General features: G+C 52.8%; 1 protein-coding gene across 1 annotated transcript; it reads right to left on the reverse strand.

The window, feature by feature from the left end:
• Positions 1–302: 302 nt before the first annotated feature.
• Positions 303–14,771, reverse strand: CAVIN1 (caveolae associated protein 1). The gene is made up of 2 exons (XM_082071212.1): positions 14,180–14,771; positions 303–2,832 (listed from the first exon to the last, which is right to left on the reverse strand). Exons 1-2 carry the CDS (start codon positions 14,597–14,599, stop codon positions 2,155–2,157), a joined length of 1,098 nt encoding a protein of 365 aa, XP_081927338.1. The 5' UTR covers positions 14,600–14,771; the 3' UTR covers positions 303–2,154.
• Between the last annotated feature and the right edge of the window lie 2,479 nt (positions 14,772–17,250).

The raw sequence follows: 17,250 nt of genomic DNA on the forward strand, positions 1-17,250 counted from the left end.
CGTGGCGGCTGTTCCCGGACGGTACCGCCTCCCGCCGCGAGGCGGCGCTGGGGAGGGGGCGGTGCGAGACGGCGCGGCGGGGGGCGCGGCAAGTGCCGGGAACGGCCGTGCGGGAAACCCAGCTGAGTTCCGGGCAGCGCCGTGACGTCAGCGCGCGGCCCGCGGCCGCCGCCACCGTCTCTTAAAGGGGCAGCCGCACCGCTGCGCTCCGCAGCGCCCCCGTGTGGAGCACCGGGCTCCGGTCCCGCCCGGGGGTGTCTCCCCGCCCCGGTCCCCGCTGCCATGAACAGGCTCCACGCTGGTGGTTTAGAAAAGAGACTTTATTAGTTGTGCTGCTCGCCGGGGCGCAGCCGGGGGCTCGTCCATGCTCACCCCGCACTGTGCCCGCCGGGCCCTGGGGCTTCGTGCCCTCGATGCCAACTGCCCCGGCCCTACGTGAAAACCGGGACCGGGGGAGGCGGCCCGCGGGCTGGGAGCCCACGCCAGGCTGGCCGGTCCACGGGAGCACCGGCTCCAGTGGCCGTACCACCCTGGGGAGGCTTTTCCCAGGCACCGTCACGGGCCCCGGGGCCAGGCTGGATGTACTAGACAATAAGAAGGAAAATACTTTTTGGAAGAAAAGCAAGTTTATATATTGGGTTATGTCAGCAAGAGCCGCCTCCCGGCTGCGGGGGCGCAGGACAAGCGGCTGTGCCCAGCGGGCAGGGCCCAGCCCAGCGAGCAGCACCGGGGCTCTCCCTCCCTGCCACCGGGATCAGCCTCTCCCGGTGAACGGTGAACGGCGGCTCCCGGGTGAAGCAGCGGGGAGCGCAGCCTCCGGCCGCGCTGCCGGTGCCCGCCGGGCTGGGCCCGTGTGAGGAGCGCGGTGCGGCAGCCTCCCGAGCTGCGGTGGTGCTGCCCCAGCGCTGCTGTGGGGACGGGGAGTGAAGCTGCAGAAAGCAGGAAAAGGGGAGGAAAGCGCAGGATGTGAGCACGAGCCTGAGCCACGGCGGGACCTTTGGAGGTGCTCAGAAATACCCAAGGTCCGGCACTGGACCGGTGTCAAGATCCTCCTCACGTGGCATCAGCCATCCCGTATCCCTCTGGGAACAGGGCGCAGGTGGCGGTGGCTGCTCCGGCACCGCTGCCTGCGCGTCCTCTCTCCTTGGGCAATGAGCACAGACCTCGTTCCCTGCGGCCACCACCCCTACGGGTGTGGGGGGACCAAAGCCAGCACCCCATGCCTGCGGTGCTCCCTGACGTGACAAGGACTCGCCCATGGCCACTGGATTTGTAACCCAAGCAGGGGAACACGCAGCCTGTGCTCCTCCTGCCGCAGCCCCGGGGCTGTCACAGGGACATCCGCAGCGCAGCGGCAGGGAGCAGGGGCGCCGGCCGTGTGGTGCCACACGGGCAGCCCTGGCAGGAGGGCGGCTTTGTGGGGGCCCCGGCCGTGTGGTGCCACACGGGCAGCCCTGGCAGGAGGGCGGCTTTGTGGCGAAGCTGTCCCAGGCACCGCCGCAGCGCCGCAGCCCTCGGGAGGGCAGGGAGGAGCGGCCCCCGCTGCGTGCCACACAACCAGCTCAGCTTCACCCACGCTCTGCCCATCAGCAGGACTCGCTCAGCTCTTCCCTCCCGTACGCTGGGTGCATCACAGTCCCCTCTACTCCCAGCTCTGGGACTGGGGGTCCATCTGCTCACGGGACGGTCACACAGCCTGGCGCAGGGAGCTGGGGTGGCGTGGGCCAGCGGGCTGCTTGGCAGGAAGATTCTTGACATCAGGTCTTGGCGTACAGAGGACACTTGAGCTTTCCGGGTGTACAGGCGTTATCTTGGTTTTAGCACTCTCCAGCTGGGCCGGGTCCCGTCACTCCAAGCCCGTCTTCAGGTGTGGTGCTGGAACGCTCTCGCGCAGCCTGCGGCAGGAATGGTCTCCAAGGGTGATTTAAACAGTGTAAGAAAAACAGTCCCGTGTTCCTAACGTTTCTGTGTGCTAAAACTAAAATATAAAATACACCTTGTCCAAAGCAGGCAGGGGATTGGCGTCGGCTCTGCAGGGTAGGAAAGATGCATCGTGTACACTTCCCCTGGGGCACCAGGGCAGAGAGAGATCTTGAAATGTGAATGATAACGTCTTCAGCCGTCGTCCACAACCCTTCCGCGCTGCAGCCTGTCCTACTCGCTGTCGCTCTTGTCCACCAGTACCGCGTCGGACTCCTCCGTGATCTCCAGCAGCGTGTGCATCTCGGGGCTCTCCCCGCGCATCAGATCTGAGTTTTCTCCCTCCTCTCCACCAACCTCCACCAGCTCCGTGGCTTTCACTTCCACCTCGCCCTCTCTTATTTTCTTGACGTGGAAAGTGAAGGGTGGCACTTTGTAGACGGCTGTCTTGGACCTGGCATAGATGGTGTGGTCAGGGGTAAAAGACTTCCTCAGCTTGTCCCGAGAGGACTTGATCTTCTCTCTCCTTTCGTTAGTCACAATCTTGGTGCCCAGTTTGTTCATCCTCTTCTCCAAGTTGTGGCGGGTCTTCTCCAGGTTTTCCTTGGTCTTTAGCTTAGTCTTCTCCAGGTTTTCCTTTGTCTTTAGCTTAGTCTTCTCCATCTTCTCCTTTGAGAATGCCTTCTTAAAGTCATCCACTCTCTTCATGCCGCTCCTTTTGATGCGCTCTGCCCGTGACTCTTCAATAATCTCTTCGATCTCCACCTCTTCATCCGAGGAGAGCTGGATGTGGTCCTCTTCCGCGTGGTCCTCACCCACAGGCGCCTCCTCGCCCTCGCCTTCCTTCTCCAGCTTCTCACCCTCCTTCAGAGACTTGCTGATGCTCAGTTTAGACGGGAGCTTCACTTCATCCTGCAAGACACAGAGCGGAGCCAGTGAGACACACACGCACCCTCAGCCTCTCCAGCCTGGGAGCCAGTGCCTGGCAGCCACACACACCCAGGCCACGTCAGGCCGGGGCTCAGCCTCCCTTAGCACACCTGACAGATTACTGTAACGAGGATCTGCTCTACACGGAGCAGCTTAGGGCTCTGCTGTGTTTAAGCTCACATATACCAGCTCTGCTTGCTCTGGGCTGGCTCCGAATGCACCGGTGACTCCAGCAGTGCAGGAAGCACCGGAACTGGAGACTTTTCCCTTCCTCCTGTGCCCCTCTGGTTTCACCTTCACCCCAGGACCGGGCCATCACGCGTCCCCCGCTCCTGGCCCCAGGAAAGCCCTCGCCCGCAGCCCCAGCGCCTGCCCGGAGCCCTTCCCGTCCTCGCCAGCATTTCAGCTCCCTTCCCACGGGCGCTGGGAAGGGAATGTCTCTTGGGATGGACCAAACCGCCCTTTTATTTTTCCCATTTCTCCGCTGGGGAATAAGTCGGGGAATTTGTCCCAGCCCGTATCTGGAGACAGCGGCCCCGACTCGCACAGCCGGCTCTGCAAGGTTACGCTGTCTCTCCTCGGGACAGGAGGTGAATTCATTCAGCTTCTCCGCTCTCCCGGGTCAGCCAAGTCTCTGATCCCAGTGGCAGAGGACAAGCATGTGCCCAGGAGAGGGGCACAGGTCTGGGCTGGGATTGGTTTTCAACCGAGCAGCACATAGCGTGCGGCCCCACTGCAATGAATCACTTCTCTGTTCCCAGGACGGGCTGGAAATAGCCCATCACTGTACGAAGCGTCACAGCTGCAGCCCACGGCTCAGAAATTTATTGCCCGAGTGCTTTTAATGCACAGAGCTGGACGGGAGAGGCGTGGAGCTGCCGAGATGAGCGGTGTCAGAAAGGCGGCAGCGGCCAAAAGGCAGCATGTGGAAGGGCAGGTGGAGAGCGGAGCTGCTGGGCTGAGGTTTGGAGAGCAGCCTGGGCGGCAGGATGGCCGGCGCCATCCCCAGCCCCGGCACAGACCGGAGCGGCCGAGCGAGGCTCGAGGATCCCGGCACCGCCCAGGGAAATCAAGGGGCAGACCCCAGGGCACCCCAGGCAAAAACTGGCCGCAACTCGCCTTCCCCAGCTTGGGGATGCTGGGAGTGGAGCTGCCCCGTGTCCCAGGAGGTGGATTTGCTGCGGTGTCTTCCATGCAAAGCTGCACGCTCCATGTGTCACGCTTGCATGGCAGCAACCACTGCATCAATGCAGCCGCGAGCTAACGAGCTACGCAGGTGTCAAGAACCAGGACAAAACAGCCGCCGAGGCCCAGCCCTGAGGAGCTGCACTGACTCCAGCCCCGCTTCTCCACGGGCTGCTCTGGTGCTGCCGCGGCAGAGGACGTCCCGGTCCCTCGCGCAGAGATGGAAGGGACGGAGTGTTCGCACACCGCGCCCTGAGCGCTTTCCCAGCGCCGCACCGACACGCTGCTGCTCCAGGTGACCAAGGTCACTGTCACGTTTCTGCTCCAGGTGACCAAGGTCACTGTCACATTGCTGCTCCAGGTGACCATGGTCACTGTCATGTTGCTGCTCCAGCCTGAGTCCCCGGCCAGAGGCAGGACAGGGCTCTCCCCCTGCAGACACAGGTGCTTGGCTCGGCCAGCTACGTTGTCCCCAGCGTTTCCTTCCCTGACACGACTTGAGAACAGAGATAAGCTCATTGCATACGTGACTCCAGCGCAGCTTCACCTGGGGAAACTTGAGCAACAAGAAAAATTTGGCTCTGCAGAGCACCAGGCTCAGTGAAGGGACACGGGCTGCAGCGTCTGTGGTCAAAACACAGAGTCTGCCCGAGCAGGGGTTTCATTCCAGGTTTTATTCAGAGCAGAGAGCTGCACTGGGCAAAGCTCTTCACCCTCCGGATCACAGCTCAGGTCCCAAATACTTTCTGGAGATTAGGGTGAAGCGGCCAACATATGTTTTCTTCATTTGATGAGACACATCAGGGGAAAACAATACACATGCTCTCCCGAGGGTCAGGTCAGTCCAGAACAAATCCCCATCCAGGGAGGGCAGGATCCTGTTCTCCACAACAACACCTGCTGGAGCAATCCCAGAGACGCCGGGGACCCTGCCCCGCCGGGCCGGGAACATCAGGAACTCCGGCCGCTTCCTTCCCTCGAGTCAACACAATGAGCCAGAACAAAGGCATCCCCCTCTCGCCTGGCACGGCTGGGGCTGGAAACGGGCCATATCCTGCAAACTCAGATACTTATCAGCCCCTCGTGAGCTCCAGGAGCACCCTCACTGCTCAAAATCGTTACAAAGATGGAGCAAAGCTATTCCCATAAGTAAGGACGCCACAACCCCAACCTCCCCGCCTCGAGACTGTGTCCAAGAGCTTTTCTCCAGCTGCGCTTGGGAAACCCTCAGTAATCTTCACCTGTCCCCTTTTGCCGCATGGCCAGGGTGACGGGGTGACGTGCCCACCGCAGGGCTGTCGGGCCGGCCGAGGGCCCCGGACAGCGCGTCCCTCTTTCCTCCACCTGCTATAACCCCTGCATGGTTTTGCCCTGACTCCTCCTCAGCCCGACGGCCGATCCGAGCCGTAGATAAGCAGCCGAGGGCAGCTGGCGGCTGCTCAGCACCGCGTGCCGTGGGCTGCGCTCCCCACTCCGAGCCCACCTGCGTTCCTGCTGGTTTAGCGGCTCTGGCTCTTGCACGGGACAGCTGGTGCGAGAACAACCGGCAGCTCTGGCAGCTCTTAATGGGAAGCAGTAGGTTGCTGCTCAGCATCCCTCGCGTGTCGCTCCCCACCCAAATGCCACCCATGTTCTCCTCCTCCCTGCGTGGAGAAGCAGCCATGGTCACTTCTGCCTGTGGCTGGGATAATGGGACCTTGCTGGAACAATCAGGAACCATCCCAGGTCTAGGAGAGGCTGCTACACAAATCTCCGCCCTGGGCAAGGCACCATGTTCTGTGCACTTTATTTCACTCATGACTCATCCAGATGAGCCACATTTTTAACACCAGGCATTCCAACTACTCTATTTTTACTGGGAAAACACTGACCCTTGAAGTGGGCGAGTCTAAAATCCCAGGTCTTGGCATCCTTGTGTGTTGGGGCATTCGAACCCTGGCTCCCAGTCAGCAGACGCAAACCAGTTCTGTTCTCCAGGACAGTGTGAACCCAGCTGGCACAAAGACAGCCGCTAAACACGATTTCTCAGAAGATTTTTATACCAGCAGAAGAAAACTCTCCCTGCCCTGTGCACGAAGCAGATCTACGCCCGGCAGAAGGACAGACGGCGTCTCAGTGCTACTTGATGCGCTTCACGTAACGGTTGAGCTCCCATCCAAGTTCTACTTTTCTTTTACCCCAGCCCATTTCACAATCTGACGTGTCCAGCCGTGCTGTCCCTTTGGCACAGACCTTGGGACACAGTTTACTTTGGGACTGGCCGTCTGTCTGTCCGCAGACCCTGTGGGTGCCCAGAGGGGCCCCCAGTGCCATTCCCAGTGCTGGAGGCAGCTGGGTGCCAGCTGGCACTGGGATACTCCCTGTTCCTCCTGCTTCAAACAATTCCGAGCTGTAAGATCTGCCTCGCCTCGCTCCGCTAAGTGCGTTCTTTATCTGAAGCTGTTTTGGACTCGAGTTCCCCTGCAGTGAGTCACGCAGGCAGCCCGGACGCTCAGGGACAAACCACCCGGTTGCTACAACACATGTAAACACTTCCCCTGTCATATAAAAGGCCAATGAGACACAAAGCTGAGCTGCATTCCCAGCCTAGGAGAGATCTTCAGGCACCGCGGGATCACCAGCAAACCTGGGGAACATTGCCCAAAATGCAAGAAGGGCTCCTGGATTGCTCTTAGTGTGTAAACAACAAAGTCCCAGAACTCCCAGCCACTCCAATCTCCAGTTTGAAGGTTTAATGGAGGATTTTTCACACGCACATGCTGATCACATCTGTAACTCATTTCGTTCCGTTATTTTTACACAATCGCAGCAGCACAGAGAGCTGAGTTGGGTTGACGTGCAGCCGTAACATGCAGAACACGACCAGCGCCCATCCCCAGGCTCCGCTATGACCGAAAAGGGCTGATCCGGGTTGTGATGGGGTGAGGGAGCTCCCTGCACCCGTCAGCCCTTCCTCGGGCACGTCCAACAAGCTCCAGCCTGGGGAAAGGCTGCGAAAGGACTAAAAACACCTAGGCAGAAAACAGCTTTCCAGCTCAGACCGGGCCCTGCAGAGAAGAACAGCGCCGCACACACCACGGGTGACCCCAAAAGCGCAGGGGGATGTTCTCCAGTAGCCACAGAATAAGAGGAAGGCGAACATGGCGCTCTGCTGTTACCAGAGGCACCTGCAGTACGACGTAAGAGTTGGATAAACAGCAGTTAAAATCACCACCAGCTCCAGTCTGTGTGCAGAAGCCTGGTGAACAGCACCAACGGGCACAGATGCTGCAGTGCCTACCTGAGAAAACTGCAGTTTTATATCACAGCTTGTGCTCCCAGCCTGTCTTTTATCTATTTAAAACCACAGCTTCAAACTATTTCACAAACACAAACTAAACCTCACAAGAAGCCTGAGGAGGGAGGTGTTATCAGCGCTGCACTTCAGAGGGAGAAACTGAGGCTCAGAAAGCAGGATTTGCCCAGCGCCAGCAGAGCCAACTGCTCCTGGCTGCAAGCCCTTTGTGCAAGCCAGACAGCAATTCCTCCCTCCCAGGTGGCAGCCGGAGCGCACGACAAGTCCCGGAGCGCCCGAGAGCAAATCCCAGCTCCTCAGCGGCCGTTCTAAGTAGGGCAGCAGCATGCAGCGAGCAGCAAGCGCATTAGTCAACATGCGGAGGCGTTTCTGCCAACTGCAAGATCAGCCTTGCAGGTCCGAAGCAGCCAGAGGCTGGAATCGGCAGCTTTCAGAGTTTTCAGAAGAGGTTCAAAGCGATCTTCAGGGGTTATTCTCTTGCTGAGGCCCTAAACTGCTGCCTCCTCCCGTGTCTTCGGCTGGTTTCCGCAGCGCGGGCAGAGGGAGCCGCTCCCGGGGCTGGCTCAGAGGGCAGTCCCTGGCGAAGCCTCAAAGCGCACGCTCGGGATCTTCTTGGGCTGAGATGAGGAAAACTGGGTTTCAATGGCCAGCGGAAAGGAAGCACAATGGAAAAACTTACCTGTCCCCACTGGGAATCTGATCAGGAACGTCGCCAACAAAGGGATCCGGGTTAGCGGGAGAAGAGGCAGAGAGAAAAGGCACAGGGCTATGTTTTAGTAAAAGAGAAGCCAGATAGCAAAATTGGACAGAAAAGACAGTCAGCAAAGATTTATTAGCAAGAAGAGTGTCCTTCTCTAATTTATGGCCCCCGGAGATGCAGAATCCCTTCTATGGTTTCAGGCACGTTTATCCTGAATGCTGCCATAGGGCCAGATTCTGCTCTTTTTCACTCTCCTGTTCACAGAGCAGTTTGATGCGGCTGCTCTGGAGTTATCTCCGGTTCCTGGGGCGTAGCTGAAAGCCAAGTCCGCTGGTATGTGTAAGATTATGAAAAGACAGTGATCTTAAACCACTGTGTTTCTGAATTCAAACGCACAAGCTGGAGAGATCGCAACGGGCGTGATTCCAGAATTCCCTCCACTGGTTTGTCAGCGTGGTGACAAACCCTAAACCACCGCTGGGCAACACCCAGCAGCTTCCAGGCGTCCCGAAAAGAGGAGCCTCGAGTCCTGAGAGATAAGACGACTCAATGCTGCATTAAGAAGTCACCAAAGAATACTGCTGAGACAAAGGAAAAGATCTAAAATATTAGGGGGAAAGCAAAATAGGTTGGGATAATGTTAAAGGGATAAACTAGTTTGTTTTCAAGTAGGATCTCCCTGACAAGTCCTTCTAACCGCTGTAATTTTGCGTATTGTGCAATCTTCTTGGCACTTTTGTTTCTATCAGGTGTGTCTAGTGACTCTGTGTCCTGGAAGCGACGTCCTAAAAGGCTGAATCTTCATGAGCTGTGGAGAACGGGCAGCGTGCGGCTGGTGGTGAAGAGCGAGGGCGGAGGGCACGGGGAGAGGAGGAGGCTGCTTGGAAAAGCGCTTTTGCCTACCCGTGAGTCAGGAGAAGGGCAGGGCTGTAGAGACAAAGCAGATCGCAGAGTGAAAAGGCTTTTTATTCCCTCTGACAGCAGAAAAACGTTTTGATCCTATGATCAGTGTGTTTGTACAACTGGCTTTGCTCTCGGCCTGCTCCTCCGGATAAACCTGCCTCGACTGATTAATAACTCCAGAGCTATTTCTGAACAGCAAACCAGTAAAGATGGAGTTTGCGTTACAGATGATTTGCAGATAGACCTGAAATTTGCATCCCGACATAAAGCTATAGACTAAACATCCTGAGACTTCTTATTCTAAATATTTGATTTTCCCTCACCCACACTGAGCATCTTTGTTTCTGGCCTTTGTCTCACCCTGCAGCTGGACCCACAATTCTTCAGGTACTCTGCAAGTTCTAGAAGATCCTGCAGATTGAAGAGCACAACATTATCCCAAATGGGACAGAAGAGGGCTGAGCACAGCTCAGTGTGTAACTGGAAAGCTGAAAGGATTTCAGGAAAGTGAACAGTCCTGCTTATAAATAATACCTGAACAATGAAATATTCATGCAGCTGATTCCAGGCTGCAACAGAGAAGTCCATGCTCGAGAGCTGCCTTTTAGTGGAAAGACTGATGAGCTGCACTAAGAAAACTCCTGGAAGTGAAAGCTATTAACATCCTGACATTTTTTTAAGGCTCTGTCTCCTGTGAATTATTATCTTGAGACTTGTAATTCAGTGATGTGCGGAGAACAGGAAGGATTCTCTGCACATCAGGATGTTAACGTGGTGCTCCTTACAATGGATGGAGAATGTGCAGCTCAATTCACCCTGAGGGAACTGAGCTGAGCGATATTTCTCTCCTTCCCCTGGGATGGCATTTTCACCTCTAGTTTTGCTACTCCTGTGACCAACAGCAGGAGGACAGAGGGAAGACACTATAGTTTTTGGGGCTAAACCCCTGTGTTCCAGCAACAAAGGATCACAGCCAAACAATATTTACTCTTAATTACTACCAGTTTGTATGATTCCGATTTTTTGGTGGTTTTAAACAAAGGCTTCACAATTAATTATCTTTCGTATTTCATTTAAGAACTGAATAAAAAACCTCATGCTCCGGATGCAGAGAGGGGCTCAAGTTCAAGTACAGAACGTTTCTGGGAGAAGCACAACATGGGTGTCGAGCACCCATCCCTGCCCCCAGTACTATCATTTACATTTTATCTAAAATTGCTCTTTATTCTTTAATCCTGTAGCTGGGAAGCTCCACGGAATCCACGGCAGGTAACCACGCGGGCTGTTCTTTGCGCCCGCAGATCACGCCGGCTCTCACGAACCCTCTGCTCTCGTTAGGCTCATAAAGTTGTGCTTCAGAATGATTAATTTGGAACAGACCCCTAGCTCGGGGCAGCTGACACGCTCTTTAGGAGGCGCAGAAAGGGTGCGGCGGCTGCGGTCCGTGGGTCTCTACGTCCTCTGCTCCCTGTCCCGTGCTCCTCACCAGACCCTGCAGCTCATTTCCTCTTCTACGCTCTCTTTTGAGGAGCACAAAGCTAAAAATGAGCCAGTTCAGGCCCGGCCGCCCAATCTGCACGGGTTTGAAATTCATCCCTCCTCCCCACAATCGACAATCTCGTTGCTCTCGTCCGTATAAGGCCCACTGGAGGCACAAAAGCCAAGCTGTGCTATTTATATTTCCTCCTCCGGCCCTACCTACCCTACACATCGTGCAGCTGAGATTCACGTCCCACTCGGCTCTTGGAACCACCTGGCCCTTTTGCAGAGAAAATTCACGTCTCGTGAGGCTCCGAGCAGCCGCTGGAGCCACCTGGAGAGCAGGGGAGCCCCACGGGGCCCCCAAATCCGACAATGCAGGGAGCAGCTCATCCACAAACCTCGGCCAAAGCTGCTCGTTCCACCAAACGACGCCGCACGTCACGAGCCAAACTGCCCCGGAGCTCGGCGCCCACGTGAGCCTTGAAACAAAGGAGCGGCACACGTTAGAAATCCAATATTCAATATGCGTGCCGCGCGCTGCGAGCGTTTGTCTGGCCATAAGCAACCAGGCCTTTGACATTTGTAAGAATAAGTTGAACTGTTTAAAAACATTCGGAGGAAAAAGGCCGTGGTCACATAAGTGCTGACTTGTGCCGTCATACCCATGAATGCGGCACAGTCTGGTTTCAGAGCGGTAGTTTTTTTGCCTGGCACATCCATTATTTAATCATAAGCTGTAGTAACCAGCCCCAGATTTTTCTCTCCTAAACCCAGGAGATTTGGGCTGAAGCCGCTTGAGTTTGTTTTTATTAGCAAGCACTCGAACCAAATTTGTTGGTGTCCTAATTTCTCTGAAAGGCAGGAGGCACAAAGGGAGCACTGAGCAGCTCTGTTCCCATGGGCTGCTAACAAGCACACGTCGTCATTTGACATCAGACTTTTTAGGAAGGCAAGTCCTGTTTACAGTGCTGAATTTCTGCCTCCTGAGCGGTTCGTCAATAGTCTGGCACCTCTGCCTTTGCCAGGCTCCTTTTCCGAACAAAAAGAGGCGGTAGTTTGGAAGAGGTTTGTTTTGTTTTTTTCAGATTATATTCTCTAATTCCCTACGTTGGTAAAAATCAGACCAACTCCTGGCAAAATCGGGTAAAAGTGTGTTTGAGAGAGTGAGCAAAAGAGAAAACACACGCGCGTCTATAGGTGACTGCGATAACGGCCCCTAAACATTCTGCTTATGCCTCGTCCTTAGCCGGCCCTGGGGGGAGTGATTTTCCATTCTGCAATTTCTCCCCCCAAAACTTGAGATAATCCAGGTTCATCTCGACAGCTCAAGCTGTCCCTGCACACAATTTGATTTTCATTTCCTCCCAAGAGCTGGCAAAACACAACTCTGACATGCGGTTTGACCTCTTCGCCCAAGGTGCCAAAAGGTCTTATTTGCGCTCCTGAAATAGTCCCCCCGCAAGAGCCGGAGACTCGGGATTCGACGGCGAGAGAATAACCAAACATCTATAACTGATAAAGGACTGATTTATCTTGACCTCCCTTTCTTTCTTCATACAACAGAATCATTAAACCCTCATAGAGCATGACTGGTGTTTTACTCAGGTATCTTGCTTGAAAATAGCCACCGCTGGTTTTATGTAATACTTTATGTCTTATAAAATGAGTTTATCTCTTGTTGTCCAAAAGAAAAGGCTAATAAACCTTTGCATTTTTATCCATAGCAGCTGCAAATGCAATTGCACTGGAAAGTTAATCACAGCTTCCTAAAGGCTGAGTTAGACAGTAGTAATAATGTTGCTCACAGCACAGAATTAATTACATTATCAGGAAAATATCTGTTGTAAACTTCAATAGGTGGTGGGTCTTGGGAAGTGAAACACTGAATTAGAAAAGAGTTATTTCATAATTCTTTTTTAAATTATAGACACAGTTAAGAAACCACAGTGATTTTTCTTCATTTAAACTTCCAGAACTACTTCTGAGATCCATCAAAATGTTTAATTCTTCAGAATAAAATGCCTCCACAAACAGGAGAGACTCCTCTATGTGACTGATTATTTTCCCTTCCACCAACCCCTACAATTCATGTTTCTGTAATATGAACATTACATGATGACATTTTAACGCAGTACAGCCTGCAGAATAACACAACTATTAAACAACCCTATTTTCTATGTGAGAAATAATAATTAATATAGCTCTGAGACAGCCCGTAGGTCGCCAGAGTTCAGAAACATTCTCTGTTGACGGAAAATCTCCGTTTCCATCGTACGCAGGTTCCAGGGGATTCCCTCTGGTCCCTCCCGGAGTCCCTTGTCAAGGGATTCACCACTCTGTCCTTACACAAGCAGGAGTATCGCCCCTGATTTCCTTTAGAAGCAGGATCGCTTTTTCATATTCAAAGAGAAACTCGACCCGATATTCATAAACAGCAGCAAACCGAACTGAAAAGCTCCCAAAATGCCAACCTGCCGATGTTCTGGATGCTCCCAAAGGCCCCGGGAGCGCACCAACTTCCCACCTATTCCCATAACCCCCAAGGAATGTTGTATTAAAACAATTCCCTTCACTCTTCTCAGTTCCCAATGTTTGTTGCTTCTGCAGTACATTTAGAGTTCTATTTTATTCTCCCATGGATAGATTCACCCTCCCCCAAAAGCCTGATACAAAGAGGTTGTAATAAATAAATATATATATAGCTGTTTAAGTTGCCTGTATGATCTGAATAGGCTTGAGTATTTCAGCCTTTCGGGCATGATAAAACTACAAATGCTTAAGCTCTGAATCAGAGCTTCACAGGCCCCCGTACGTGTTAGATTCCTGAGCCTATTATGAGCAGCCCTCTCTCTAAACCCTCTAGTAAGAAGCATTTTCCCTTTTTTTCCTCTGTTTTTTTCCTCTCTCTTCCTGTGATCAGCACTGGATGCTTCTCTATTTGTCCCCGACGCTGTCTATTATTAACCCAGAGGCTTCTAACTGAATCATTAACTATTTCACTCACTTTTCTTCCACGGCTACGACTAACTCGAGACAGGAAAACTGATAGAAACATATTCTTCTCTTTCTTCTTGTTTAATATCAAAGGAAAAATCCAACACTTAGCGCAGGGGTCGAACATCAAGCACTCCAAAGCTGTTATTAAAACCAGACAACTAGAAGATTCAAGACTCGCAGGTTGCAGGAAAAAAACAAGGCCCTGGAAATCTGTACAAGCAGAAGGGGAAAGGCAGACCTGGGTACTAAGGAGCTGCGATTCCTCCGCCTGTCCTGGTGGGTGAGGTTAAACCCGGTGCCGGGGTTACTCTCTCTTGTTGTTATCAGATGCATGTCACGAATCTGAAATATTATCGCTCTCCACGTAGCAATACACATGTTGCCTCTCAGTAGAAAAAACGTTGGCAGACGGATTTATAAATACTCCCTTCCAGAACCCAGTGCATTCCTGTTCTTTTTTTAGTTAAGCAGCAAAATCGGGTTATTTTGATACTTCTGGTCCATCACAATGAGTGCTTAAGACTATTTTCACTATTATTATTCTCGCTAAATTCCTGTTAAATATAGCAACCCTATCGAACTTTGCCTTAGAACACACAGACAGTGTTTAATCACGAATGAGGGAGCTACTTCGGACCCGCCTCAATTTGGACCACCAGTCAGTCAGGGGAGTTTGGGAGAACAACCAGCCATGCAGAGTGACAGAACCCTTGGCAAAGGAAAAACCCGCCCACAGGACATAAAGAAGTTGTGAAAAAGCTCGTTACCTGGTAGATCATGACTTTGAAGTTTCTGCGTTTCAGCAGCTCCGCTTCGTTGGCCTCCAGCTTCTTTATCTGCCCAGCTTGCTTCTCCAGGTTCTGCCGGACGGTTTTCACGTTGACGCTCACCTTGCGCACTTTTTCCAGCATCTTGTTGACGGTGTTGCTGGTGGTGGTGTGTGCCTTTGTCAGCTTGGTTAATTCTCCCTGGATGCTGGTCACGGCGCTATCCATCTCTTGCTGTCTCTCCTCCAGCTGCGTTTGGGTCAGCTGGATCTGATCCACCGCTCCGATGATCTTGTCCAGAAGGGTCAGCACCATCACCCCATTGATCTGGTCTGATTTGATGGGTTCTTCAGGCGTTTGCTCCTCGGAGGCCTCAGAAGCGGTCGGTGGTTCGATAATTTGCAAAGTGGTATCCTCCATGATCACCCGGGAGTGCTGGTGAGCGGAGCTGGAGAAGCTGTCACTGCAGAGAGAGAGAGAGGAGGGAAAACTAAACCCGAGCCTCAGCTAAACTCTGCGCTGGGAGACACGCCAGGAATGGGAGAGCACAGTGTGTGGATGTCTGCGCTGAAATTCAAATGGCACAGCTCTGCAAAGCCGGCCAGTGAAACTGCCCTGCAAAATTTTCCAGGCTTGCAGGTCATTGGCTGACTCCACCTCAGCTATAGAAAAGGAGCCCGCTGCCAAATGCCTGATGACCCACCCTTGCTGAAATGATTAAAATAGTTGGAGAGGAGGCGATGGCTTTGCAAGCAAACACAGGCACAGCTCAGTGAGGAATGCGAAGCTCTGAAACTACAACCGCCTCTTCTTTACCAGAAGTCTAAAGGCGCTATAAGTAATGAGAGGAAAAAACAAAAACCTTGAGCAGACGGCTCGGGAAGCTGCTGGGAAAAAAGCAATCCCATCTGGGCACGGCTGTGTGGATTAAAGGAAGGCTGGTTTAAACAACCGCACATTAAAGTTCAGCTGGGTAATTCACATCTTTTACTAGCAGTGAGCTTTTTCAGGACTGTGAGAACCTGACTTTCAATACTTTATCTAAAGGCTACAGTTTGGGTTGAGTTATGGCACATAACTTCTGGATCATAAAAATACATGCTCCCACGTGTGTGAATATACACCACATGACATATACACAATATATACAGGGTGTACCATGTCTTTATGCAGATTTAACACAGAAAGAAGAGCTATAATTCACTCCCAAAGTGAAGCAGCTGGCCACTCTCACCTCAAAGCCTCTCCCTCAGCTCTGCAATCCTCATCCATCGACATCTCATCACCAGACTTTCAAATGCAGGACACGCTTCAGCATATGCCATGCAAGGTGGTGCTTGTCCGCAATGTCCAAAGACACTGAATTACAAAAGGCTCTATTGGTCACCATCCCTGGAGGGTTGGACAGACGGACATGAGGTTCTCAGGACATGGGGCAGGGACAGGGGTGGGGGAATGCTTAGACTTGATGATCTTGAGGGGCTTTTCCAACCAAAATGATTCTATGATTCTCCTGTGGTCTTGACAACAAGCAATTCATACTCAGCACATCTCCAGGGTTGAGCCCACCCTTGCAATGCGCCACCAGCCAGCAAATAAAACAAAAGCTGCACAACACTCAGGTTCTCCGTGCTCACAGCCCCCCTCAGGACAGCACTGGAAGAAACGCTTAATTCCAAGCTACAAGCTGGGAAACCCACGACGCACCCACAGATGTACAGGAACGTCATTTACTGCTGAATGCTCTTGACAGTCAGCACTTTCTGTGCCCCTGTGCTCTCCACCATGTGACAGTTTGCTTTTTACTGCACCACTGATCTAGATTTGGGTTCACTGTGCATCAGTAAATTGTGCTGTGCAGCTTCCACAATAGGTATTATGTCATGTATTAAAAATAGGTTGCTTTTCTATAGCCTGTTTTTTCCTGGAGGGACCTTTTTTCCTGAGGATTTATTTCCAGTGTTTGCTGCTGATGAGTCAGTGCCATGAAAAAAAATCCTCCCTCCAGCCAGATACATCGAGGCCCTGCAGTTGTTTCTCACTGGGAATATCTGCTTCAAAGTGGATTTTCCCCAAACATCTGCCGTGAAGTTTCGGGTACAGGACAGGACTCTTTCTAGGTCTGCCATCTATTCCATGCGTGACTTCAATGCAATCCCTGTGCCTGTGTTTCCCTATTTCAGAATAATTTAAAAAAATCAGGCTGAGTAGGTGAATCTACATAGAATCAGATAAAACAACAGAAGAGGAATTTATATTTGTTCTTGATAGTGAGTCGAAGAGACAAAGGGCCACACTCAGTGCTTGTTGTGCACGCAGCAGTCGCTAAAAGGCGATGAGTAATTTTCTGTGTTAGGACTAAGTCCATTTCAGGCATTTTCTGCCGTGGGGACATCCCCGGACAAGCCAATAGGTGGCAAACTGCAGCCTCCGCTCTGGAGCCTTCACCCTGCAGCACACAGGGCGCTGAAATCTCAGCCACTTCTAGCGCCAACAATTTCTTGCTGCTCTTGTCGCATGGTAGATAATAGTTTGATCTTTGGCTCTTTCATGCCTGAGATACGACTGATCATTCCCATATCCCAGCAGTTTTACAGCAGCACTACTGATTTTTTTCTGTGGGACAGTCCAAAGAACAAAAGAGCATACTGCAGCTTTGAAGAAAAGCTGTCGGACAACAAATGATGGCGATGTGCAACATCTGCTCCCCCGACAGCCCGTGGATGTTCCTGTGACTATAGGTAACATCTCAATTCATTAACTTCCTAATTAGCATGATCCTTAGGGCCTGTCAGGAATATGAAATAGCCGTGGCTTGCAGCAGACAGACTGTTAGATTTCCTCAAGTGTGGTTGACACAATTTGTCCCTTTGCCTGTAGCTCAGGTCCGGGGGACACGGACTGGACAGCGAAAAAGACATAAAATGACCCTCTTTGTTTTCCAAGGAGCTGGGGCTAAGTCCAGGGGCGGAAATGCGCCGTGTGAGCGCAGCTTTCTGTGCTCGTACAACCGTCCCCAGGCCGTACCTGCGCTCCCCCCGCCGCCTCACGGAGCCCCGGCCCGGGCTCTG

Source organism: Streptopelia decaocto (assembly GCF_964273445.1).
Source record: "Streptopelia decaocto genome assembly, chromosome: 22".
Lineage (NCBI taxonomy): Eukaryota > Metazoa > Chordata > Aves > Columbiformes > Columbidae > Streptopelia > Streptopelia decaocto.

Excerpts from the sequence above, each read along its gene's own strand:
- CAVIN1 (XM_082071212.1), bottom strand. The coding sequence starts at position 14,599 with ATGGAGGATACCACTTTGCAAATTATCGAACCACCGACCGCTTCTGAG. Across the intron at positions 2,833-14,179 it reads TCAAAGTCATGATCTACCAG|GATGAAGTGAAGCTCCCGTC; the intron begins GTAACGAGCTTT and ends TGTGTCTTGCAG.